Source organism: Dendropsophus ebraccatus, chromosome 2 (genome assembly GCF_027789765.1).
Source record: "Dendropsophus ebraccatus isolate aDenEbr1 chromosome 2, aDenEbr1.pat, whole genome shotgun sequence".
In the NCBI taxonomy this organism is placed as follows: domain Eukaryota; kingdom Metazoa; phylum Chordata; class Amphibia; order Anura; family Hylidae; genus Dendropsophus; species Dendropsophus ebraccatus.
This window is the reverse complement of record NC_091455.1, coordinates 199,559,872-199,587,548: the sequence shown is the minus strand read 5'-3', so window position 1 is coordinate 199,587,548 and position 27,677 is coordinate 199,559,872. Positions and strand designations below refer to the sequence as shown.

Genomic DNA, 27,677 nt, shown 5'->3' with positions numbered 1-27,677 from the left:
CACAGCAAGTACAGAGCGTCTTGTCACTGGAGAGAGACAGATTGGAGCTGAACAATTTCCAGCTGATTATCCAGCCGGTGATGTGGCGCGGGCGCTCCGGTGCTAATGACACATCGCAAAGGAGAAAGAGCAGGAAATTGCACTCAGGTTACTCAATTGTATTCACTATCTATGTCATATAAAAAGAAGTTACCAAAAAGAAAGCGTCATCAGATTCGTGGTTTTCATTTCTGATTATATTCTTATTTTATAGCACTGTTCCCCAATCCTGGCTGCAAAACTACAACTCCCATCATGCCCTGACAGCCGAAGGCTAGCTGACCCTCTTTCTAGTTCATTGGCTGTATCACTGGCTCTTTTACATGGGATGATTGTCGGGAACAGGCATTCTTACAATCACTCGTTCCGATAACCGACCTGTAAGTCGTTGCCAGACTCCTTTGGTGGTGGCTTAATTGTCCAAGAACAAAAAGATCGCCCGGATGAAAGCCAACATGCCTGATCTTTCTCTATCGGGACATTGAGAGAGTTGGGAGGTCGCCATACAGATTAGAGCTGGTCTGGTTCAACCAATGTTCCTCTATAGTATATGGGGGGTTTAGTAGGCAAATATGCCATAATCTGCATTCAAATAGCCTTTCCCCAGCCCCCCCGCCCTCTCCTTTTTTCATTCACTGCTCATTATCAGGAAATCTTGACTCTTTTACATCAGTCGGGCCCTGTGTAACCTATGGAGAGGGGAGGAGGGAGATTAGTCAACAGCAGAGAGCAGAGAATAAAGGATTACACAGCAGGACCTTTGTGAAAGCCAGTATTCAGAGGTCAGAGAGGTCAGTGCTGACTTCAGAGGAGATAGCCCAGTGATGTAGCTGTAAATTAACTCTTTGTTGTCCTGTTTTGGTGCTTCATCTCCCTCAACCCTTCCCCTCTCCATAAGAAAACCATGAAGACGGGGGGAGAGCTTCAAACTGCTTTTTCATGATAAAAATGCATTTTCCGGCTAATAAACCCAATTACAAAGTTTCTTAAAATCGCCTGTACTGTTGATTTCTGCAAAAAAATTTAAATGACAGTGACAGTGCAGTACAAATACTGCATTGCACCGAATAAACTCAGTGGATATTCATTGTTCTTCCTTGACCAGGGATGGGGGACCTGTGGCCCTCCAAATGTTTCAAAAGTACAATTCCCATCATGCCTATTCTGCTCCTGAAAAATCGAAGCAGCACTGTGATTGGTTCCAAGTTGAGCAGTTGCTCAGAACTACATGTCTCAGAATGCATTGCCTTTTCTTAGCTCTTCATCATAGCCCTCCCACCATGCACACTCCCCTCCCACAGCACTCCTGCCAACTATCCACCCAGAGCTGCTGCAGAACATTTCATAACACATTAGACTATCACCCACACAGCCAGTAAGTTTGCAGCAGCTACGGTATTCGTTCTCTATCTATTCCTCTGCTTGCACCATTGCTCAGCATGCTTTAAAAACTAATTCTTCCCTAAATGTTCCAATAAAGATGTATATGTCTATGTGACAGGAAGATGGCAATGTAGGTTGTAGGGGCAGGGCAGAAATGAAGACACCGCTCAGGAGCTTGAGCTGAAAAACAAGAGGCAGAGAGGCTGTATTGTCTATAGAGAGAGGGAGGAGTCGAGAGCTGCTGAGACAACACCACATTGACAATGAAGGGAATACACAACTCCCTGTCAGGCATAAATCAAGCAAAAACATACTGAAGCAGTACTGTTAGTGATAACACTATATTAGAAAGTTAGACTTCTTGGGGTGATTGGATTACCCCTTTAGGTGCTTCTAATAAACATCTCTGTACTTTATGATTTCCTTTTCCTTCAAATCAACTGGTTTAAGAAGGTTATATAGATTTGTAATGTATTTCTATTTAAAGATCTCAAGTCTTCCAGTACTTATCAGCTGCTGTATGTCCTGCAGGAAGTGGTGTAGTCTTTCCAGTCTGACACAGTGCTCTGTGCTGCCACCTCTGTCCATGTCAGGAACTGTGCAGAGCAGGAGAGGTTTCCTATGGGGATTTGCTACTGCTCTGGGCAGTTCCTGACATGGACAGAGGTGGCAGCAGAGAGCACTGTGTCAGACTGGAGAGACATTCACTTCAGGACATATAGCTGGAGCGGACAGGACAGGACACTGCAGGACATATAGCTGATAAGTACTGGAAGACTGGAGATTTTTAAATAGAAGTAAATAACAAACCTATATAGGTTTATCACACCAGTTGAGTTCCCCTTTAAAGTTTACTATAGTTAGGGCTATGTATTATACACATGAATACCTATCTATTACTGTGTTTGCCTGTAGGCCCAACCAATGGCAGCCATAGCTGTCTATCCACTCCCATAGGACAGTAGTAATCAGCAGGAGTCGGTCTAGCCTTCCACTTCATCAAATGCTGGACACATTATTTAGCATTAGGGCTCATCTGGCAGAGACCAGAGACTGGAAAAGTCTCACAGACAATAGATAAACTATGAAAGTGGAAAGAGAGGATAATAAATCTCACCCTGCAATGTGTCACCGCATCCTGATTAGATTGTATTGGGACAAAGTCACGTCCATTGCTTAATGCTTAAAGGACACAAAATAGGCAGAGAAATCATATTATTTTATTGAAGGGGTTGTAAGAGAGACCCAATTCAGTTTTTCTGAGCTTCTATCAAGTGCCTTAACATATATATTTCACATCTTAAAGGGGTTATTCAGTAAAAATCTTTTTTCTTTTTTTTTTTTTTCAAAGTCAATTGGTTTCAGAAAGATATATAGATTTTTAATTTACTTCTATTTAAAAATTTCAAGTCTTCCTGTACTTATCAGCTGCTGTATGTCCTGCAGGAAGTGGTGTATTCTTTCCAGTCTGACACAGTGCTCTATGCATGTCAGGAACTGTCCAGAGCAGCAGCAAATCACTATAGAAAACCTCTCCTGCTCTGGACAGTTCCTGACATGGACAGAGGTGGCAGCAGAGAGCACTGTGTAAGACTGAAAATAAAACATTTCCTGCAGGACATACAGCAGCTGATAAGTACTGGAAGAATGGAGATTTTCAAATAGAAGTAAATTGCAAATCTATACAACTTTCTAAAACCAGTTGATTTGAAAGAAAAAGATTTTCGTTGGAGTACCCCTTTAAAGGGGGTAATGCTTTTAAGGTGGTAAAAAAATTACGCATTTCTGAAAGTCCATAGAGTCCATCTCCTGCAACTAGCTGGATCAGGCGGCCAGTGGGAGAGTGAAGCTCACTGACATGCGCTTCTCCTGGCCATATCTAATGACTGAAGGGGGTCCCAGGACTCAGACCCCAGATGATATGAAATTTTGACTGTGCACGTCAAAAGTTTATTTTAATGACAGTAACACTTTAGGGATAATTAAAGGGGTACTCTGGGTACTCTGTCTTGGACAGCAGTAGATGTTTTCATTGGTTATTTGCGCCTGCTCTGGACAGTTCCTGACATGGACAGAGGTGGCAGCAGAGAGCACTGTGTCAGACAGGAGAGAATACACCACTTCCTGCAGGACATACAACAGCTGATAAGTACTGAAAGACTGGAGATTTTTAAATAGAACTAATTTACAATTCTATACAACTTTCTGACACCTGTTGATTTAAAAAAAATAAAAATAAAACATGTTTGAAGTACCCCTTTAAACTGGGTTAGGAAGATTTGGTTGTTTTAGCTTAAAATTATTGAGAATGAGATAGAATGCAAAAATAGCAGAGTAACAGCTCGGATATTCAGGATCACATCTAAATGTTATTGAAACTTCCCAGCACACAATACATTTAGTGTAGTCAGTGGCTGTACCCAGCTACCAGTAGATGGCGCTGTATCCTTCGGTTATGAATGAAGCATGTTGTCTAGTGCCAGCCTGCAGAAATGAAAGGAGTCGGGAGTTTAGGATTACAATAATTACCGCTTCATAGCTCATATGGAAACTATGAGAGAGAAGTGAATAAAGTGAATTATGTACCATACAGGAACCAGCAGAGAAGCACTTTCCAGCTGCACACGTCATGGACACACACATAAATATATATATATATATATATATATATACATATACATATATATATATATATATATATATATATATATATATATATTGAATAAAGCTTATTTGACTTTTAAATTTTTTACTGTGTGCCACCTATTTTATTTCATATATATATATATATATATATATATATATATATATATATATATGGAATGAACCCTGATCACTGAAATCTCATTAGCTTCTTTGGAGTCCAAGTAGTCCACAGGGTTATACAATACACCATCAGGAGATCAGAGAACAAAGTGCTTAGAGGGTCACATGTAGCGTATTGTATTTTCAACATATTTGCATGCACAAAATTTGCACATCGAAAAAAAAAATTACACAAATTTACTGACCACGACTGATCAGGAGAAACCCACACACCATGGGGGAGATTTATCAAACAAAGTGTAAAGTGAAACAGGCCCAGTTGCCCCTAGCAACCAATCAGATTCCACCTTTCATTCCTCACAGACTCTTTGGAAAATGAAAGGTGGAATCTGATTGGTTGTTAGGGGCAACTGAGCCAGTTTCACTGTACACCATGTTTGATAAATCTCACCCATAATGCAATTGCCCTCAATTTACTAGATCAGGCAGGCGTCAATTTCTCTAAAAAAAAAAGTGATGTCACGACTCCCCTGTGCTTTTCTACCTAAAATTCAGCTCCCTGGCCCCCCCCCTTCCCAGCTTGCCCCCACCCCTCCCCCTGACAGAAACCCGCAGTGCAATAGTTTATTTTAATGACAGGTACTCTCAAGGAAGTAGTTAAAAAAAATATTTTCTTTCAAATCAACTGGTGCCAGAAAGTGCCAGGGATTCTTTTATTTACTTCTATTAAAAAAAAATCTCAAGCCTTCCAGTACTTATTGTCTGCTGTATGTCCTGCAGAAAGTAGTGTATTCTTTCAGAGCAGGAAAGCTTTTCTGTGTGGATTTGCTGCTGCTCTGGACAGTTCCTGACATGGACAGAGGTGGCAGCAGAGAGCACTGTGTCAGACTGGAAAGAGTACACCACTTCCTGCAGGACATACAGCAGCTGATAAGTACTGGAATTTTTTAACTAGAACTCAATTACAAATCTATATAACTTTGTGTCACTAGTTAATTTGAAAGGAAAAAAAGGCAAAATAACCCTTCACTTTTCCTATTCCATTTAGATTGTAAGCTCCTATGGATAGGGCTGTGCCTACTACTATCCCACACACATATATATATATATATATATATATATATATATATATATATATATATATATATTTCTCATTTTATTCGTTTTTCCCTCCTCCAATGGTGAAACACTGCAGAATCCATTGCTGTGACATGAGTAGAGATGAATATATTACATTACAGTAGGCCTTATTAACCAGTAGTCTATATTCCCTATGTAATTGTATGAATGTAATGTGTGATCATGCATCATACAGGTCATTGCTCTCTGTTATTTTATGCATGTTCCCAGGCCTAATATAAAAATAAATACATACACAGGTAAAAAGGAGACAAGACCTGGCACAAGATAATCACTATTAATCAGCGCTAATGAATAATACATTCAGGGATACATATATATAATTTGCATGCTTCTTGGTAATCGCTCTCACACCCTGACCTCAATAAATGGGATGACGCACCCACACAAACTAGTTCATGATCAGTAGGCTGCATGTATGTCAGAGGAGCCAATGAGACAGTAAAATCCTTATTTAAAGGGGTACTCCAGCCCGGACATATTCTTTAGATATGGCGAGACTCCGCTACGGGATGGGGGTACGGGCCGCCACGATCCGGGACCCGGCGCTGGAACCGGGGAGGTAAGTGACCTCCACCATCCATAACCACCCCCTCAACGGCCATATCTGAAAAATACGGCCTGACCGGAGTACCCCTTTAATGGAGATTATGGGGTGTTTACGGTGGCTGAAGCCCACAGGCAATTCCATAGTGACGACCAATATGGCTGCACTTTCTGTTGTCACTGTCAAGGGGTATTGCACTCAAACATAACTTTTGATATGTTGCTGCCTATGGTGAGACAATTATTGTTATTATCTATTCAGTCTCCTTCCCCCAGTTCTGAGCGGCTGCTTTCTGCTGAAAACACAAAAATCTGTGTGTGAGCTTCTCTCTCTGTCTCCCCCTCCTCCCCCCTCCATTCTGAGACAAGTCCCTGGCAGGCTTTATCTGCAACATTGTCGCTTCTTTGCAATGCTGGGAGGGTTAATCATAGTGAGCTCATTAGCAATTTGACCTCTAAATAACCCTCCAGCATTACAAAGAAGCTACAAAGTTGCAGATAAAGCCTTCCAGGGACTTGTTTACATTATCTGTCTCAGAAGGGGGGAGGGGGGAGACAGAGTGAAAGGCTCACACACAGATTTTTCTGTCCTCAGCAGAAAACAGCAGCTCAGAACTGGGGGAAAGAGACTGAATAGATAATAACAAGTATGGAAGGAATTATTAGTCTCACAATGGGCAGCAACATATAAAAAGTTATGTTTGAGTGGAATACCCCTTTAACCTCTTAAAGACGCATGACATACCGGTACATCATGCGTTCGCAAGAGGTGTTCAGAGCGGGGCTGCGCGGCGACCCCGCTCTGAACCGCGGCGATCCCGGGTGCTGCCTGTAGCCCGGGACCGCAGCTATAAGCAGGCACGGTCCGATCGCCGTGCCTCCGAAATTCAGTAATCGGATGCAGCTGTCAAAGTTGACAGCTGCATCTGATTACTGTATGTAGCCATCCCTGGTGTCTAGTGGGGTGGATCGCTTCTCCGGGACGTTGTCCTTGAGGAGTGATCCACACATCCTGCTCCGGCCGGGGACTTTGCCAAAATGGCGCTGATCCCGGCTCGGCACTCGGATGCTTTCGGCTGCAGCAGCTGAAAAAAAACGAGTGCCGATCTCATTGATCTTTGCTGTATAAGTATACAGCAAAGATCTCAATGAGAGATCAGTGTGTATATACTAGAAGTCCCCCAGGGGGAATAACCCTAACCCCACGGGGAATAACCCTAACCTCAGGGGGGCTTCTAGTATATGTGTAAAAAAAAAAAAAAAAGTGTTGTTATTAGTAAAAAGCCCCCTCCCCTAATAAAAGTTTGAATCCCCCCCCCTTTTCCCATGTTATAAATAAAAGTAAATAAATAAATAAACATGTTTGCTATCGCCGCGTGCGTAATCGCCCGAACTATTAATTAATCACATTCCTGATTTCGCACGGTAAACGGCGTCAGCGCAAAAAAATCCCAAAGTGCAAAATTGGGCATTTTTGGTTGCATTAAATCCAGAAAAAATTTTATAAAAAGCGATCAAAAAGTCGTATATGCGCAATCAAGATACCGATACAAAGTAAACATCATGGCGCAAAACATGACACCTGACACAGCCTCATAGACCAAAGGATAAAAGCGCTATAAGCATGGGAATGGAGCGATTTGTAGGAACATATATTTGTTAACAATGGTTTGAATTTTTTACAGGCCATCAGATAAAAGAAAAGTTATATATGTTTTATATCGTTGTAATCGTAGCGACTTGAGGAACATGCATTACAAGTCAGTTTTACCCCAGGGCAAATGGTGTAAAAACAAATACCCCCCAAATAAAAGAAATGCGTTTTTTTGTTCAATTTCACCACACATTGAATTTTTTTCTGGTTTCACAGTGTACTTTATGCAAAAATGTGCAAAAATATGCATTTTAAACACAAGGAGGAAAAAGCGAAAACGCAAAAACGAAAATTGGCTCCGTCCTTAAAAGAAGATTTCCGATCTGAATTTGCTCCCTGACAATTAATAAAAAGTGGTTGATTGTTATAGAGGACACAATTATCACTATCCGGATCTAATAGTAAAATTAGTAACACAGAGTTGAACTGTTCATGTCTTATTGAGTCTATTGAGTAAACATCCACAGTGCAGGGAGGAAAATGATGATAATGGTTTGAAACAACCTGGATTTTTCCATTGCTAACTAATAAAATGTGGTCTTATTCCATCCTAGTTATAGACATAAGAAAACTAAACTATTACATACAAGAAGTTGTGGTGTTTATGTCTTTTATTATGTACAATGAGTAAACATCCAATATGCAGGGAGAAAAAGTAAGTGAATGCCTATATTTAATATTGTGTAGATGCCACTTCAGCAGCAATCACCTCCATCAAACATTTCTTGTAGCTGCACATTATATTTATACAACCTTGACCTATCCTCCCTGCAATTTTTTATCTCTTTAGGGTACTTTGTGTGCACAGCCCCCTGCAGATCATGTCACAGAGCAGACTGTGATAGAGCAGGACTGTGAATTTTGCCGTTACATAATACAAATCTTTAATAATTTTATGTTCATTTACTTGTTCACTTTGGGTCATTTTCTTCAGATTGAGATTATGGACTGCTACCCGTACATTCTGGCATCAACAGCATCTGACTTGTCCACCAGAGGATCATCCGGTGGGCCTCAACGACTGTATGGCTCTGCAGCAGGACCATCCCAAGAACCTGGAATATCTGTCGAGAACTTTCAGGTGAGTGCACCACTCAATTGTGTGTAAAAACTTTGTGTAGAAGACAGTACCGGCACTACCCTTCAGGCATAACTTCCATGGGATTGCAAGACGAGGTTGCATATACCAAAAACACTGTACAGGGTGCTCCTCATGAAATACAACAAACGTTCATGAATATGTCCGTGAAAAAGAAAAAAGTGGGAGGGCACTCACCGTACTATTGTGTAGACTTTATTTCATATAAACGTTAAAATTCCAGCAGGTTCATCTGTAGCGGGCTCAGACGCCAACCACTAATTAGCAAAAGTTATCACAGCTGTTTCGCACGCATGAGCGCTTCGTCAGAGGAAGCGCACATGCACGCGAAATGGCTGTGATAGCTTGTATAAAAGCTTGTAAAGTAAAAAACTGCATACATTACCTCTTCACGCTCCCTGGTGTTTTCCTGGCTTCTCCATGCTCCCTGCAGCCACCAATACAATGTCTCTGAAGTGACAGGCTGCTCAGCTAATCACTGGCCGGGATGGGTCCACCGTTGCCAGTGATTGGCTGAGCAGCCTGTCACTTCAGAGACCGGCTCTGACGTTGTACTGGTGGCTACAGGGAGCATTGAGAAGCCAGGAAGACACCAGGGAGCGTGGAGAGGTAATGTATACTGTTTATTATTTTCTGTACAGATTCAGCAGCCGTCGGCCGCGCATCACTTTTACACATAGCAATGCGTGCAATGATTTTAGGTCCGGACCAAAATACACGATCAGTTGATGATCGACTGGTAGTTGTCTTTATTACACAGAGCGACAATCTGCTATATCGGCCTGACTCTGCAGATTATCGCTCCATGTAAATCTTCAGTCTTCCAGTACTTATCAGCTGCTGTATGTCCTGTAGGAAGTGGTGTATTCTTTCCAGTCTGACACAGAGCTCTCTGCTGCCACCTCTGTCCATGTCAGGAACTGTCCAGAGCAGCAGCAAATCCCCATAGAAAACATCACCTTCCTTGGAGAGAGGTGGCAGCAAAGAACACTGTGTCAGACTGGAAAGAATACGCCACTTCCTGCAGGACATACAGCAGCTGATAAGTGAAACACTTGAGGCTTTTAAATAGAAGCAATTTTCAATCTGTACAACTTCTTTGAGGTCCTACACAGGGGCACTCTCAGTTTTGCATTTATACAGTATTTTATTAGTGATCCTTGCAGAAAACCAGGTGACTCTGAAGGGTTCACATACTTTTTCTTGCACCTGTATGATGCACAGGTGGCCTTCTTTGAAGAACAAAAATATTATAAGATGTCGTTTAAGTCGTTCCACCTGTTTGGTGGTCCTGATATCCTATTCATAAACCTGGAATTCAAGAAAAACAGAGCTATAGGTTCCACCCAGATATTCGGTTACTGCAGAACACGGAAATCCATAGGGATGAATATAGTAAGTGAACGAGGTATGCTGAACCCAAGGCAGGACCCCATAGGGGCCCCCGGCATAGCATTTCAGCACAGGGAGAGTAATGGACTTGGATGGAGATGAATGCTATAGCTGATCCTGGAGATAGAATAATAGGACATTCCCTAGTCTTACCTATAGCTGCATGATTTGGCTTCTCATGCGCAGGTGTACTAGTACAGGACAGACTGCACTCAGCACACAGTGTACGTCATGTGTCATTCCTGGAGATGGTGGAATTGTACAGACATAAGAAGGAGAATGTAGAAGCCGGACATTGGCCCGGGCACACATTACAGAGATGCCTTCATCATGCCGCAATGTGTTTTCTTCTGGATCCTTGTTGCACAATGAATAGATGATGATCCAGTCATAGATCTACAAGGTCAGACTGCGCTCATGACATAAGGCTGGAATATTCCCCTTGGTATGAATCACAGTTTGATATATATGTTTATTACTAGTCATCCTAATATAGGAAGTATAAGTTACATGGTCCGGCAGACAACTTTATCTTTTTAGAGAGGTACTCCAGAAAAAAAAAAAATCTTTTTCAAATCAACTGGTATCAGCAAGTTATACAGATTTGTAATTTACTTTTATTTAAAAATCTCATGCTTTCCAGTACTTATCAGCTGATGTATGGCCTGCAGGAAGTGGTGTATTCTTTCCAGTCTGACACAGTGCTCTCTGCTGCCACCTCCATGTCCATGTCAGGAACTGTCCAGAGCAGGAGAAGTTTTCTATGGCGATTTGCTGCTGCTCTGGACAGTCCCTGACATAGACAGAGGTGGCAGCAGAGAGCACTGTTTCAGACTGGAAAGAAAACACCACTTTCGGCAGCACATACTGCAGCACTTTGGTGTTACTGGAGGTAGTGTAGGCAGTTTAGTGCTGTTAGTAGAGATCTTGCTATATGTCCATGTTAGGCTAGGATCTGTTTTAGAGGAGACCCACAGATTTGGGGAACCCATAAAAAAATAAAATGCACAGACAGCATATAGGTGCACTCACCAATCCCCACCAATTGGGTGACACCTTTCCCATTTGTCTATGTTGCTCCTAGCCCCAGATTAATTTCCCAGCATGCATTGTACCCGAGCAAACAGCTGGGTACCTGCCTCTGTCTTGTGGTATCCCAGCTCCATCTGCTTCTGCTTTACACAGTAAACACAATATCTATCTATCTATCTATCTATCTATCTATCTATCTATCTATCTATCGGAGGAAAATCCACAGCACTCCTTGGTAAATTTCAAAAAAATGTGCGGTTTATTCAAAGGACTTGTGCAGCATACAAACGCAACGCGTTTGTATGCTGCACAAGTCCTTTGAATAAACCGCACATTTTTTTGAAATTTACCAAGGAGTGCTGTGGATTTTCCTCCATTATATACATCGGTCTTTGGTCCCGACCAGGATCCGCTGGCACCTGTTGTTCTCTTGAAATTTGAAGTGCTGCTCCGATTTCCTATTTTATCTATCTCTCTATCTCTCTCTCTATCTCTCTCTCTCTCTCTATCTCTCTCTCTCTATCTATCTATCTATCTATCTATCATCAACATAAATAGATTATAGAGAGACATAAAACAACAGAGTCTCCTTTCCCCAATACTGCTCAGGAGAGGCTGTTGTTTCCCCGCCCCTTGGTCAGTTGATCACTGTGTGATGTCAGTGGTGGGCGAGGTTACACATGAGGTGATACAGCTTGCCTGGCAACAGAAGAGACAGAGATCATGTGACCTCTGTCTTACTAGGGAGAGAGAGGAGTGGAGACAGAGTGGACCAGGCAGTGGGGATTCACAACAGCTTCATGGTGTGAGTCAGGATGTGCTGCAGACAAATGGACCAATTTATGTAATAGAAACCTATTGCACACAAGCTTAGATTATAGAAGGAGATAGAACAAGTTTGAATCTTTGTTAACCAGAATCCCCCTTTAATTTTAATACCACACACAACCTGAGGGCAGGAGTGGCGCTGTTTTTACAGGTAAGTAAATTCTGGTTAACCTCTTTAAGTTGCTTTATGACACATGGAGGGGTGAATGCAGGAAAACTTTTTGCACTCTATAGGCTCTATAGCTTCAGCCTATAAAGGGTTCTCATCTTGGACTGAAAGCAGTCTTGGGTGAAACCTCCTATATGGCACACAATGCCATGAACACCGGGTATAAACCCCAATCTGTCTTAAAGGGGTACTCCAGCGAAAAGCTTTTTCCCAGTATTTGAAACACAATACACAGTTATATAACTCTGTGCTTCAATCACGTATCCGCCCCCCTTCCCTGTCTTTTCCCCCCTCAACCCCCCACCAGGAAGTGAAGTAAACTCATTCCTACATAATGACTGTTGACCCCAGGCTGCTCTGTGGAAGCCATTTTGTGGCAATGACATCATCAAGAGGAAGGCGGGTCTAAGCCTGTTAGGCCAGCCTCCCTCTGTCAGATGACACAGGTTGCTCAGCTCTGATTGGCTGAACAAGCTGTAAGCCATCTAACAGTTTTACAGAGTCAGTTAGACATCACAGGAGACAAAGTGCATCACGGAAAACCCCAAACCAGGAAGTAAAGAAAAAATGAAGCCACCAACTGGAGCTTCAGGGACCTGCAAACAGCAGGAAATTCAAACGGAGACAGACTCCGGAGGGATGGTAAATGTAAAAACTATGTTTGATTGATTTTTTTTTTGTTATCAGAACCCCTTTAAGTAAAGGCAGAATGTTGAGGCACTTTTTACAGAAACTGACTAGGCCTTAGGCTTTGTACAGGGCTTAGCAAACAAGAGGAGACTCAGATAGAAGTTCTCAATTACTGGGTTAAGCCAGGGCAAATTAGAAAGTTCCAGCCCTCTGGGGGGTGGGGTGAAATTAGGTTTGCAGGGACTAGTTCTATCCCAGAAAGAATTTTAACCTGGGAGACCCCTCCCTCTAAGCAGACCTAAGTTGAAGTTCCATTTGGGATGGCAATGTGACCAAACTCCTTATATCCTTAACATGTGACCACTGAATGTGGCAAATACAAAGCAGTTTCAACTCTTGCATGCTCGGTATACTATAGTGCATGTAGTTTAAGCAATGTTTAGCAGTGTGACAAGATGTCTCTCAGCCATATGACAACCTATAGTTTCTTTAGGCGGCACGTCTCTGTCAAGGGTAGAAAATTCATCAAAATACATATGACGGGACGTTTCGGCATCAAGCCTTCCTCATATGATAACCTAAAGCTTGGATATGGGGATCTGGCCACCGTAACATGGCCACTTTAAAGCGACTCTGTACCCACAATCTGACCCCCCCCCCCCCCCCCAAACTACTTGTACCGTCAGATAGCTGCTTTTAATCCAAGATCTGTCCTGGGGTCCGTTCGGCAGGTGATGCAGTTATTGTCCTAAAACAACTTTTAAACTTGCAACCCTGTGTCCAACGGGAGTATCTGTGCCCTAACTTTGCACCACCCCTCCGTCCCTCCTCCCCACCCTCTTCATCAATAGGAATGCCACAGGAACATTTAGTCCGGTCTGAACATTGCACAGGTCCTTAACTGTCCAGCCCATGTGCCGTGCTGACACAGGTGAGGAACAGGAGACAATCTGCCTGGAACATTCCTAATGATGAAGAGGGTGGGGAGGAGGGACAGAGGGTGTGCCAGCCTAATGCATACACAATCTAGGCCAAGGCCGTTTGGCACAGGGCTGCAAGTTTAAAAGTTGTTTTTTAGGACAATAACTGCATCACCTGCCAAACGGACCCCAGGACAGATCTTGGATTAAAAGCAGCTATCTGACGGTACAAGTGGTTTGGGGCGGTCAGATTGTGGGTACAGAGTCGCTTTAAGTGCCTCTAGGGGAATAAGACTAACTATATATGGATATGTAGGGTGTTGATGAAGCTCTGTATACCTAACCAGAGGAAACCACCTCCTAGACACTTGCCAAGTCATTAAAGTCATTAAAGAAAATCATGTGTTTTCTTTCCAGTCTGACACAGTGCTCTCTGCTGCCACCTCTGTCCATGTCAGGAACTGTCCAGAGAAGTAGCAAATCCCTATAAAAAACCTCTCCTGCTCTGGACAGTTCCTGACATGGACAGAGGTGGCAGCAGAGAGTACTGAGTCAGACTGGAAAGATTACACCACTTCCTGCAGGACATACAGCAACTGATAAGTACTTAAAGACTTGAGATTTTTAAATAGAAACAAATTACAAATCTATATAAATTTCTGAAACCAGTTTGTTTAAAAGAAAAAGATTTTCGCCGGAGTACCCCTTTAAATTGAAAAAAAAAAATTTTAAACAGCAGGCCTCTGTAGGGAGTTGTCACCTGACGGGTTCACTTTAAATACAGGAAGGAGAATGGCAGGACAGTTCTGAAGAAACCGTTTTATGCAAAAAAAAAAAAAAAAATTGCACTAAGTACATGAGGTTTTTCTGCAATCCTGCTCTGCGTACTTTCATGCTATCATTTCATAAACGTGACTAATACATTTACTTCCCCCACAAGAAACTTCCGCTTGGGTTTAGTGTATTGTAAAAGCTGCATTCCGATAAAAGAATAGCTGTTGTGTTCCTTTTAGAGGGGAATATAAATCCGACACTCACACTTTCCTGGGGATGACAAACATGGTAAAGAAAACTCTTGACAGCCTCTATAAATCCCACCTGCATTGTGACTGTACTCTGCTGGGTGCAATTTCGAGATTTAGAAGGTACATTTAGAGGAGAGGACTTGATGAATGGGACTTCTGTATTACTACATAAAAAAAGTAGGGAAAGCAATTTTCATTCCGGAAAGTATGTGGTGTATTGTAAAGCGCAAAAGAAAAGAAGCTGAACAAGTACAAGGATAAAAGAGTAGAACAGAAGACAATTTCAAGAGACTTGCTCCAGTGTTCATTCTCAGTCTAAGAGATCAGACCCCCACTGATCATACAGTGATGGCATATCCTATAAGGCCACGTTCACACAATGTAAATTTACTATTAATCACAGCAGTACACATAGTATACACTCCGGCTGGGATCCCTAGCAGCCACAAAGAAAACTGACATGTCAGTTTTGTGCAGCCGCTATTCATTGAATAGTGGCCGCACAACCATGACAGTGCTCACAATGGAGAGGCCGCACTTTCCATTGCGTGCAATGGTGAATTGGGATGTGGGTGCACACGGATGCTCCCGCATCCCAATTCAATAGAAATGAAGTTTTTCTGGCCGGTACTGCAGTACCGACCGGGATAAACTTTACTGACACCGGTCGTACTGTGACATGTGGTCACAAAACGGCCGGTGTCTCACGTAGTGTGAACGTGGTCTAGAGGTGGGAAGGCACCTCAGATATAGGATACATTCACATCATGGGATCATGTTTTTTTCTCAAAATTCTGAAAAAAAACACCAAGGCCCAGATTCACTGATATTGTCTATCTTGGACTAGATTAGATTTGTTCCACTGCGACTCAGGCTGTTTGAGAAATTGCTTAGTTTTAGGTGGTTAGGCTAAGGTTGTATAGGGTTTCTCACTTTTATTTCACAAATACCTTGCTTTTACATCAAGTCCTCCAGTGCTGAGGTAGTCTTTTTATTAATATGGAAATGAGCTCCTAAAGCTCAGGGGGTGTTCCCTTTAGATGTAAAAGCCCAGCTATAAACATCTCACGACTTGCCTGCAACACCTTTTTGATTGACTTCCACTAGCCTTTTCTTTTAACCTCACCACTAAGAGTTCAGCTTCTGCCAGCAGTCTGAATGACTGGTCTGCGTTTGGGCTTATGACTGCTCAGAGAAGCATTATGGGCCCAGAGAACTGTGCATGCATGGATGGCAGAGCACTCAGGATTTCATCTCAGGAGACGTAGTTAAAAGTAAAGCCTAGTGGATGTCAATCAAGTAGCTGGAAGATAATAGAAGTAAGCACAGGGGCGTTCCAGGAAAGCGCTAGGATTTACATAGTTGAGCTTGTGTGGCCAGGGAGAATCCCCTGGTCTTTTGGAGCTCATTTCCATAATAATAAAAAGACAGCTATCTCAGCGCTTCAGAAGCCCTGTACGGCCTTGCAATTAGTTTAGCCACCTAAAACCCCTTGAGAGGTTCACGTAAATAAGGCCAACATGGCATTTGTGTTATAGGCCCGGCAAACAACCAACAAACAAGTTAGTGCTCATTTGTCAGCTGACTGTATAGCTTTGACGGTTTAAAAAATCCTAGAAAGTAGCACAAGCTGTGGTTTTAAAGTGATTTTTTTTTGTTTTTTTACACCAATGTGAATAGTGCCAAAAATTAACAATAGCTATGTAATATGGTCTAGAAGAAACTTGTATAATAGGGACATAGAAACACTAATTTTCTTTGTTATTTTTCTGATTGGTCAGTACACCTCATAGGTATGATGGATCCTGTGGATAGTGCGGCACAGATCAGGTACTTACGGTGTTACTGTAGGGTCCTTGTTGGATAAACATGTACAGTAGATACAATACTGCACCGTACTCACCCTGTACAACCTATCTCATGTACTATGAGCTCCATATAAAAGAATTCTCTAGGTATGAAAAGCATTTGGTGCTCATCATGTAATACCTTCTCATGTGAAACACCTCCGGGTTCTATTATGTATGCCTCACGCCGATTTGTCATACGTAACGTGCTAATGCAGACTGTACGGGAGGCTAATCCGCCACATGCTGATTATACCAGACACTAAAGCTGATCATATTCAGATTGTAGCCGCTTATGTAACTGGACTGTTGTGAATGATGAAGTCTCACACACAGGGATCTCTATGGAGGAAGGCCGCAAGCTTCTGGTTGTATTGCGTAAGGATATATTCACAAAATGGGGGAGATTTATCAAACATGGTGTAAAGTGAAACTGGCTCAGTGGCCCCTAGCAACCAATCAGATTCCACCTTTCATTTTCCAAAGAGTCTGTGAGGAATGAAAGGTGGAATCTGATTGGTTGCTAGGGGCAACTGAGCCAGTTTCACTTTACGCCATGTTTGATAAATCTCCCCCAATGTACTATTTTTGAAAAGAACGGCCCTTGTTTTCCATTAAAACAACGGTTGTTCTTTTCACACTGCAATGAAATGTATTGAAGTCAATGCAACAACGGCCACTGTTCAATGCATTGTGTGGAAACAACAGCCATTCTTTTAAAAAATAGTATGTTGTGTCAACATAGCCTAATACTACAGTATCTATGGTTGTCTATGAGAATATGTATGCCACATTACAGAGGGTTTGCTGGCCCAGTGTAATACAAAGTAATATAGTGATGCACATAGTACAATTCCATAAACTTATATGACGGTACGACATGTATATTCAGGGCCAGACTCCTGCATGGATTACAGTGATCGCTGCCTTGGACGGGGACATCAGGTGACCAGTTTTACAATACCACCCAACAAACGGGCAGAAAAACACTTTAAGGCTATGTTCACACGTCATATAGAGACCGGCCGTTCCGTGACCCGGCCGGTCTCCGCCCGGATCATCCCGGCCGGTACTTATGTACCGGCCGGATGATCTTTCCGTCCGCAGAGCTCTGATGTGGGCGCATCAGCGCGCGCCCGCATCAGAGCTTCCCATAGCACACAGTGAAGCAAGCGGCTGGAGCCGCTCGCTTCACTGTGTGAACCGACAAGGTTTCCTACGGCCGCAATTCATTGAATTGCGGCCGCAGAAAACTGACATGATCCCAGCAATGTGTATACGCTCTGGCTGGGATCCCATTGAAGCAAAGGCAGTGTTCCACTCTGCAAAAGTACAGCCATTGTTGCCTTTTACGTAGTGTGAACATAGCCTAAAGGCGTTAAAGGGGTTATCCAGCGCTACAAAAACATGGCTACTTTCTTCCAGAGACAGCACCACTCTTGTCTCCAGTTTGGGTGCAGAGTTTGAACTCAGTTCCATTGAAGTGAATGGAGCTTAATTGCAAACCACACCTGAACTGGAGATAAGAGTGGTGCTGTCTCTGGAAGAAAGAAGCCATTCTTTCAGAAACAGCACCACTCTTGTCCTCTAGTCTGTGTTGCAGCTCAGTTCCATTAAAGTGAATGGAGTCGAGCTGTAATACCACACACAACCTGAGGACAGGGGTGGCACTGTTTTTGGACAAAAGTAGCTGATTTTTTCTAATCCTGGATAATAAAAGAAACAGTATGGCCAATATAAATTAGTGGTCTCCTTTTATATAAATGTGACATAACTATTCATCTATATATATAAGCCAAAACTAGGGAGTGCGTGCGCATGTTTCCAGCGTACATCTTCTCTCCGTGGGTCCCACTCCTAGTTTTGGCTTGCAGACACTGATACGGAATTCTGCCGTGTGAACTTGACCTTACTGCAAATTCCTAACATACTTTTAGTAAAGTTTCAGCATTGCGTATGTGCTGGTGGGGAGCTGTGTGTTGACATATGCTGCTCTATATCAATAGGATACATATACAGCTCAGTGTAGCTCCTTCCCTTGTTGAAAGATAAGCATAAGTAAACAAGAGCGCCCAGCCCCTTCAGATATTATATATATATGCTTTGACTACGTAAGGCAGAGTTCACACACGTCCAGTTATTTGGCATCACCAGTCGCCATCGGTTATGTTGGATCAAAAAATAAAAAAAAATGCCTGCAATGGTTATTTATCTGGTGCAACAAGAATAATGGGGGAGATGTTTCAAACAGGTGTAAAGTGAAACTGGCTCAGTTGCCCCTAGCAACCAATCAGATTTCACCTTTCATTTTTCAGAGTCTGTGAGGAAAGAAAAGTGGACTCTGATTGGTTACTAGGGGCAACTGAGCCAGTTTCACTTTACACCATGTTTGATAAGTCTCCCCTATGATGTCAAAATTTACACTATCTTTGGGTAACTAAGAATTTTTCAGGATTTAAAAAAAGGCTAAAAATGGAAACAATAAGCTGTACAATGCACTTATATTATACACTTATATCGGCAGGTGGTGAACCATGGTGGACACAGGCTATAGAGGTGACAATGCTATGGATGAAATGTCACTGCTGTGTCTGGACAACTACAAGTATAAGGTTGGATGCAAAAAAAAAAAAAAAAGAGTACTAGAAAGGTGAGTATGCACTGCAGTTTTTTTTCTATTTTGAACCTGATAGAACCTTGTAGAAGACCTTTAAAGGGGTATTCTGCTCAAAACTGATTTTTAAAGGGGTTATCCAGTGCTACAAAAACATTTCCCCACTTTCCCCCTCTCTTGTCTCCAGATTGGGTGGGGTTTCAAACTCAGTTCCATTGAAGTAAATGGAGCTTAATTGCAAACCACACCTGAACTGGAGACAAGAGAGGGGAAAAGTGGCCATGTTTTTGTAGCGCTTGATAACCCCTTAAATATGTTGCTGCCCTAGGTGAAAACTTGGTGAAAAACAGCCTATTCTTCCTGCACTCCCCCAGTGTCCTTCTACGTCATCTTCGGGTCCCCAGCTCAGTGATCCCACCTGCACTTCTGACGGACTCATCAGTCACAGCTCAGCCAATCACTGGCCGCAGCACTGTCCTGCTCCGGTCAGTGATTGGCTGAGCAGACTGTCATTGTCAGACAAGTCCGTCTCAGAAGTGGAGGTGGGATCACTGAGTCAGGGACCCAAAGATGATGAAGGACGACAACGGGGGAGCACAGAAAGGTAATTATGTTATGTTCTCACAAAGACAGCAACTTATAAAAAGTAAACTTTGAGCGGAATACCCCTTTAAGGCTGGACTCCCATGTTTATAATATTTATTTATTTATATTTATAATATTTTGGTCAGTATTTTCAGCAAAAACTTGAAGAACTAAAGATGTGCAACTTTTTCTTTATTTTGAAAACACTCCTTGTTTTGTATAAAAATACTGACCAAATAAGATCTGTGAACCTGGTCCCATTACACAAATTACAAATTAAACATATTTAACGATTAACGATCGCAAACGAGATTGTTTATCATTAGCCTAAAATCATTCACCATATTACACAGAACGATAGTCGTAAGGGTCCTTTTACACAGAAAGATTATCTGACAGATTATCTGCCAAAGATTTCAAGCCAAAGCCAGAAATGGGTTTGAAAAGAGGAGAAATCTTAGGCTTTCCTTTATGACCTGTTCTCTGTTTACAGTCTGTTTCTGACTTTGGCTTCAAATCTTTGGCAGATAATCTGTCAGATAATCTTTCTGTGTAAATGGACCCTAATGCTGCGTTTACACAGAACGATTATCCCTCGAATTTCCCCAATAATCGTTCCGTGTAAACACAGCAAGCGATCAATCGACGAGCGAGAAATCGTTTATTTTGATCTTTCAACATGTTATCAAATCGTCATTCGTCAAAAATTCGCAGATCGCTTCGTGTAAACAGTCTTTCAAAGATTCACCCTATGTAAAAGATGGGCTTAAGGGATCTTAAAAACGATTGCAATAACAATTTTTCTTATGAATTTTCTAACATTTTTTCTAATGATTTATTCGTCTAAACGCTGATCGTTATAAAAACCAAATTGTTGCTTCAAAATCGTTAAACGATCGATTTGGCGAATTATCGCTTTGTGCAAACGCAGCATCAGTTACCATCATTACTACAAACATTTACTCCATCTGATCCCAGCAAAAGAAGGAACGATGTGCAATTACACTGACCAATTAACGTTGATTTTAGGGTCAGATCTAAGTCAACGATCAACGGCATGTGAACGAGTTTTTGATCGTTGCTGCAATTACACAGAACGATTATCGTTTAAATTTGAACAATATAACGATTTTCCGCATGATAATCGTCCTATGTAATAGGACCCTTAGGCTTTGTTCACATTAGAAGGTTCCATCAAAGTGCTGAACAAAACAATGCAGCGTGCAATATCAGAAGCCATGATGGACATATAACCCATAATCAAACTCACCAAGTCCTATCTGCACCGCAGTCATGTTAGGCTGGATTCACACTGCGTTTTTAGCATATGTTTAACGGATCTGTATTTTTTAACGGACAAAAAAAATAGTGTCAGCATCCGTTTTTTTTATAATGGAAGTCAGTGGAAAAACGGATGCACACAAATGCATCCGTTTTTGCAATCTGTTTTTCATCCGTTTTTTTTTTTTTTTTTTTTTTTTCAAAAAACGGATTGCAAAAAGGCAGTGTGAACCCAGCCTTACTTGTTATGATGGAACAGAACAATGCAAAAAAATAACACAATGGAGGAGTGAACCTAGCCTTGGCAGAAAGAACAAGATAACAAAACACCTTATGAAATGTACACAAATAACAGGTAAACCGTCCCTTGTGTATCCTGTACACTGTATATCATCGTAAGGCCTCATCCACACACTACATGTTTATATCCAAAATTGCCTATGTGCAAAGAATACAGACCCATAAAAAAAGTCGGGGTGCATGGTCCAATTGCGAGGGGACCTGGGAGTATCAGCCATTGTAGACACTGGTGCATGGACGAGGCCTTATAGTGCAGAAAACCTGTTAGGGCCCTATTCCACCGGACGATTATCCTTCAGATTATCGTTAAATCGTTCGAATCTAAACGATAATCGTTTGGTTGAAATGCAGTTAACGATTAACGACCGAACGAGAAATCGTTGATCGCTTTATTAGACCTGGACCTATTTTTATCGTTGCTCGTTCGCAAATTGTTCGCATTGAATAAGACATCGTTCGGTCGTTCGCAATAGATACGAACGCAATAGCGAAGAAAAAACTATCGCAATTACGATCATAAGTAACGATTATCGTTCCATGGAAATGAGTGAACGTTTTCAGGTCTTTCGCAATAGCGGTCGTTTGAGATCGTTAATGATTATGCAAACGATAATCGTCCGGTGGAATAGGGCCCTTAGGCTGGGTTCACACTGCGTTTTTAGCATACGTTTAACGGATCCATTTTTTTTTTTAACGGACAAAAAAATAGTGTCAGCAACGTTTTTGTGTCCGTCAAAAAAAAAAACGGATCCGTTTTGATCCTTTTTTTTTTTTATAATGGAAGTCAATGGAAAAACGGATGCACACAAATGCATCCGTTTTTGAAAAAAAATAAATAAAAAAAACGGATTGCAAAAACGCAGTTTGAACCCAGCCTTAAGCTAAAGCTAAGCAGCCTTCTGGAGCTTCATATCTTATATTATATTCCCAGAATGTAGAGTTCAGCATGTTACCCTGAAAGCTTCCTATAAGCTGAATCTATTGCCAGTTGTTTTGTTCCTTATAGACGCACTGAGTAAGCAGGCGGCACTATGCCCTATAGCAGGAGCAGCTCCGCCACTAGACAAAGAGGGTTAAGAAGAACAACAACAATCACTAAAAAAAAAAGTTAAGAAAATTTATTCATTCCAAACTAAAACCTGGAATGTGGCTAGAATTTACATAGAAATCCCCCCCTCCCCCAAAAAAATCTTACAAAAAACTTGAAAAATAGGAATTATATCAATAAATACTGAGAGCTGCAACAACACAGAAGAAAAGGAGCGACATGGCCATGCTGCTGCCCCACCCCCTCCACCCAGAGGATACAAAGTATCCACAACAACAACAACAAGGCGGCCACCGCAACAACGTAGTAAACATAATGTAGCAAAATAGACATCCGTCACCCATCGGACACAGTATAAATAGGGTAGTTTATTATCCCATAGTACAGGGACGGGGAACCTTCAGCCCTCCAGCTGTTGCAAAACTACAACTCCCATCATGCCTGGACAGCCTTCGGCTGTCCAGGCATGATGGGAATTGTAGTTTTGCAACAGCTGGAGGGCCTAAGGTTCCCTGTCCCTGCAATAGTACAAGGTGGTGGTGGTGGGGGCTATACAAACAAACCGTAAGGCCTCAAGTCTGGGGGGGAGGGGCAATGAGAAGGATTAAAGTGCTGGAGGGGGTCTCAGGCCCCTTGTGGTTGAGGTTCATGTCCTCTGGGTTGTGGACCATCTCAAGGGTCGGAGGGGGTCTCAGACCCCTTGTAGTTGAGGTTCACATCCTTTGGGTTGCGGGCCATCTCAAGGGTCAGAGGGGGTCTCAGGCCCCTTGTGGTTGAGGTTTATGTCCTTTGGGTTGCGGGCCATCTCAAGGGTCAGAGGGGGTCTCAGGCCCCTTGTGGTTGAGGTTCATGTCCTTTGGGTTGCGGGCCATCTCAAGGGTCAGAGGGGGTCTCAGGCCCCTTGTGGTTGAGGTTTATGTCCTTTGGGTTGCGGGCCATCTCAAGGGTCAGAGGGGGTCTCAGGCCCCTTGTGGTTGAGGTTCATGTCCTTTGGGTTGCGGGCCATCTCAAGGGTCAGAGGGGGTCTCAGGCCCCTTGTGGTTGAGGTTTATGTCCTTTGGGTTGCGGGCCATCTCAAGGGTCAGAGGGGGTCTCAGGCCCCTTGTGGTTGAGGTTCATGTCCTTTGGGTTGCGGGCCATCTCAAGGGTCAGAGGGGGTCTCAGGCCCCTTGTGGTTGAGGTTCACGTCCTCAAGGTTGCGGACCATCTCAACGGGTGGAGGAGGCGTTAAAGGTCCATCTCCTCTTTAAGGAAGGGAAGGGGGTCCATCTCAGGAACAGGAGTTCTGCTCTATATACATCTTGGACAAGGACAGTGCCATGGACTTGGCCAGCTCTTGGTCCCGGTGTCTCTGGGCCTGGTTCTGCTTGCTCCAGCTCTCGTACTCCGGATTGGGCAGGGGTTCCTGGAAGACAGCATCATAGTGGCCATTGCTGAGCCAGCTAAGCCAGATGCTGGGCCTGGGGGGCTCCTCTTCTCCTAGGTGGTGCACCATGGTGGACACGGTGGGACACTCCGGGCGCCCCCCAGTGGTCAGGTGGATGTTGACATTCAGCATCTGGCTCATGGCCAGTAATTCTGGATACCCGGCCCATGCTCCATCCTGGGCGGCGTTGATGAGGAACTCCCCGATGTCCCCCTCGATGATGAGGGTGAAGGTGTCCAGGTGGTCGGCCACATGGTGCACGGTCCGCTCCCGGAGCTCGGGGTGCAGGCTCTGCTCACCGTACACCGCCTTACTGACCGCCCGGTACAAGCAGTTGCCGTCGGGGATGATATGGAAGCGATAACGATTCTTCTCCCGGAGATATTTATCCTGTTTCTCCAGCTCGGCCAGATGCAAGGCCAGGCGTTCCTGCGAGGAGTCCCGGGGGGCCGGAGCCGCCAGCTGCCCTGGGGCGTCGCTGTTTCTGGGGCTCCAGTAGCGTCCGCTCTCCTCCTCCGGCCTGATGCTCTCCTGCTGCTGCACCATATCGCTCAGCCATGTATGCAGGTCGGGAGGGGAGGGCGACGGCTGCGGCTGGGCCGGGCACTCCGGGCTCTTCTGGAGATGGGGGGCAGAGAGCTGCATGCTGCTGCTCAACCCCGACCCCCCAAAGCTTGGCTGCAGCAGGCGGATGGGCACGATCCTCTCCCGGCTGCACATGGGTCTGAAGTGGGTGTGAGCGCTGCCCTGCGCCGGGGGGAGGAAGGAGAAGGCGGGCATGCTGCAGGAGGAGCTGCTGCTGTGCTGTGACTGCTCACAGGGATTAGTCAGTGACTAGCTCAGCCAGCAGGCTGTATTTATACCCAGTGAGTAGGAGCTGGGGTGGTGGATATATAAATAGTCCATGTTATCAGAGGAGACCCTGCTGCATCACCCTGCTCCGGGCTGACAGGTGTCTATCCACTAGTGGTGACGTCACATGGGCTGTATATAGCCAGGAAGAGTGGTAATGTGAATGATGTGTGTGTATGTATATATATATATATATATATATATATATAATGTCACATGGGTTGTATATAGCCAGAAGGATGTGAATGATGTGTGTATATATATATATATATATTTATATTTATATATATACCCAGTGGTGACATGGGCTGTATATACCCAGAAGGATGTGAATGATGTGTATATATATATATATATATATATATATATATATATATATATACCCCCAGCGGTCACATGGGCTGTATATGGCCAGGAAGAGTGGTAATGTGAATGATGTGTGTGTATGTATATATATATAATATATATATATATGTGTGTCACATGGGTTGTATATAGCCAGAAGGATGTGAATGATGTGTGTATATATATATATATATATATATATATATATATATATATACCCAGCAGTCACATGGGCTCTATATACCCAGAAGGATGTGAATGATGTATATATATATTTATATATATACCCAGCGGTGACGTGGGCTGTATATACCCAGAAGGATGTGAATGATGTATATATATATACCCAGTGGTCACATGGGCTGTATATTGCCAGAAGGATGTGAATGATGTATATATATATACCCAGCAGTCACATGGGCTGTATATAGCCAGAAGGATGTGAATGGTGTGTGTGTATATATATATATATATATATATATATATATATATATATATATATATATCTATATATATATATATATATATACCCCCAGCGGTCACATGGGCTGTATATACCCAGAAGGGTGTGAATGATGTGCCTGATATAGCATTATACCCCTCCATACTATCAGATTGGGGTTTATGAAGGTTTCCTCCTGTTGATACTTTCCTGCCCATTGGTTACTATATAATGTAAATATTGTGAATATATACAATAAATATTTACAAAATATAATGGGCGTAGAGACAGGGATGGGGTTGCAAAACTACAATTCCCATCATGTCTGGACAGGCATCATGGGAATTGTAGTTTTGCAACAGCTGGAGGGCCAAAAAGGAAAATCACCAAGTAGTGACCTGCGCCCTGTTGTTCTCTATCTCTAGCCGAACTACAACTCCCATCATGGCCTGATATGGCATCACTGGTCCATACTGATGTTCCCCAACTCCCATCAGGCAATTACAACATAACTGGAGTTGTCATTTTCCAACAGCTGAAGAGTCCCAGGATGGGGGGCACTGGTTTAGATTTGGAGTAATATTGCACCCTCCGGTTATCGGTCTTACTTGGCCGATTATCGGCCGTTAATCGTTCCGTGTAATAGGTCATGTTTTAAATCAACCTCATGATGTCGGTTGATCGCCGATTTAAAACGACCTAAAATCCCAATAACGATAGCGACGCTCCTATTACATGGCCTGCAGAGTGTCGCTATCATTATGGGACCAGGCAGCCCCTCCCGCTCGCTGTTGGTGCGCGTAGTATCATAGACGGAACAGGGAACGAGAAGCAAGTGAGCGATAACCTGACCAATATTGTGCCGTCTAATACGGACCTCATTACAAGACACCAATTGTAGGAGGAAGCGAGCGCCGACCTGTCAGGTTAGCGCTCGCTTCCTCCTCGTTCCCTGCTTTGACTATGCTATTACACGCATCGACAGCGAGCCCTTAGATCGTTTGGGTGGCCCATTGAAGTCAGCGGAGACCTGCTGCCGCTGCGTCTATTGCAGAGGCTCACAATATATTCGGTGCCACACTGTCCTAGTGAGGCGCTATCCAATAGAAATTATGACATCATCCAGCACCCCCTTTATTTATTTCTATAAACCTTTAGCTCAGGTTGTTCAGGTAACCATGACATTTATTTCATCTATTTAAAGCTTTATTAACAAAGCACAATCCTAAAACAACATGAGTAAGGCAACAGATCAGGTTACGTAACGGACACACAACGGCCTAACGCCTGGAGAGTTCTATTCACACGCCACGCCCCCTTGCGTGACGTCACCGCTAACCAATCCAGAACCATCGAGAGCTTTCCACCATTCTCCAGCATTGTTTACATTCGGATTCGCAACGTCATCACGCAGCTGCCATCTTAGAACGCGGGAGATTCCCCCTCTTGTGTTTACTGCTCGGCCTATATAGCCCCGCCCTCCACACGGCTTTGATTGACAGGCAACGCCTCCCATTGACGTAAGGGACGCGCGCGCAGACTGTGAGGTCATGTGACCTAGCGCTTGTCACTCAGCGGCCGCAGCTGTCGCGGGTTTTGGCGGGAGCCGTGAGGGGAGCGCTTTGTGGATGCGGTTATCGTGTTATTTTAGGGGTGTGAGGTAGTCAGTGACCACTGTGTTATACGTGATTTCATTCACTGAGCTCGGAGGGACTGCTCATTGGCTGCATTTAGATTGTGAGCTGAAGTTGGAAATAGATGACATGACAGGATGGTGGAGATAGTCACACACTGATATATATATATATATATATATATATATATATATATATATGTGTGTTGAAGATGTTATACATGTCAATGGCTGACAAAAGTTTAAAAAAAAAACAGATTTCAACGCTACTTATTACGAAAACATGGCATGAAAAACAGAGCCACACTTTTCCATAGGTTATGTGCGGTACTGCAGCTCAACTACACTGAAAGTGAAGGGGTCTGACCAATAGAAAGGTGTTTTTGAAGGAAGCGGCCATGTTTATTTTAATCCTGGAATCCCCTTCTTGTAGTGATTTACTGAAATTTAAAAGAAAATTTAATTTTTGCGCTCAACCCCCGAGACACTAAACAACAAGTCATACTCACCCCCCACCCTCGGTTGTCCCACTGTGTGATCTGCTCACGGCCGCGTTCCCATTCTGCTGACATCCGGCCTTGCGCTCAGCCAATCACAGAGCTGGGCAGGACATTAGTGGAAGTTGGCAGAATGGGAACACATCCAGACCGGAAGATCGTGCAACGGGGGAATGGGCAACTG

At 43.3% G+C, this 27,677-nt stretch overlaps 2 protein-coding genes across 3 annotated transcripts in view; one reads left to right on the top strand and one right to left on the bottom strand.

The window, feature by feature from the left end:
- Window positions 1–8,549: 8,549 nt before the first annotated feature.
- C2H10orf67 (chromosome 2 C10orf67 homolog) overlaps window positions 8,550–27,677 on the top strand; it is a 134,611-nt gene continuing 115,483 nt past the window's right edge. The window contains exons 1-2 of one of the 2 annotated variants that reach the window (XM_069960539.1): window positions 8,550–8,609; window positions 18,995–19,120. In XM_069960539.1, coding sequence (XP_069816640.1) covers window positions 19,005–19,120 — 116 coding nt within the window. In that variant the 5' untranslated portion in view covers window positions 8,550–8,609; window positions 18,995–19,004. Of the gene's footprint in view, window positions 8,610–18,833; window positions 18,904–18,994; window positions 19,121–27,677 lie in introns of those variants that run through there. The other variant, XM_069960538.1, reaches the window with a different exon arrangement.
- Window positions 22,766–24,597, bottom strand: OTUD1 (OTU deubiquitinase 1). The gene has a single exon (XM_069960536.1). The coding sequence runs from the start codon at window positions 24,502–24,504 to the stop codon at window positions 23,569–23,571; it is 936 nt and encodes a 311-aa protein (XP_069816637.1). The 5' UTR covers window positions 24,505–24,597; the 3' UTR covers window positions 22,766–23,568.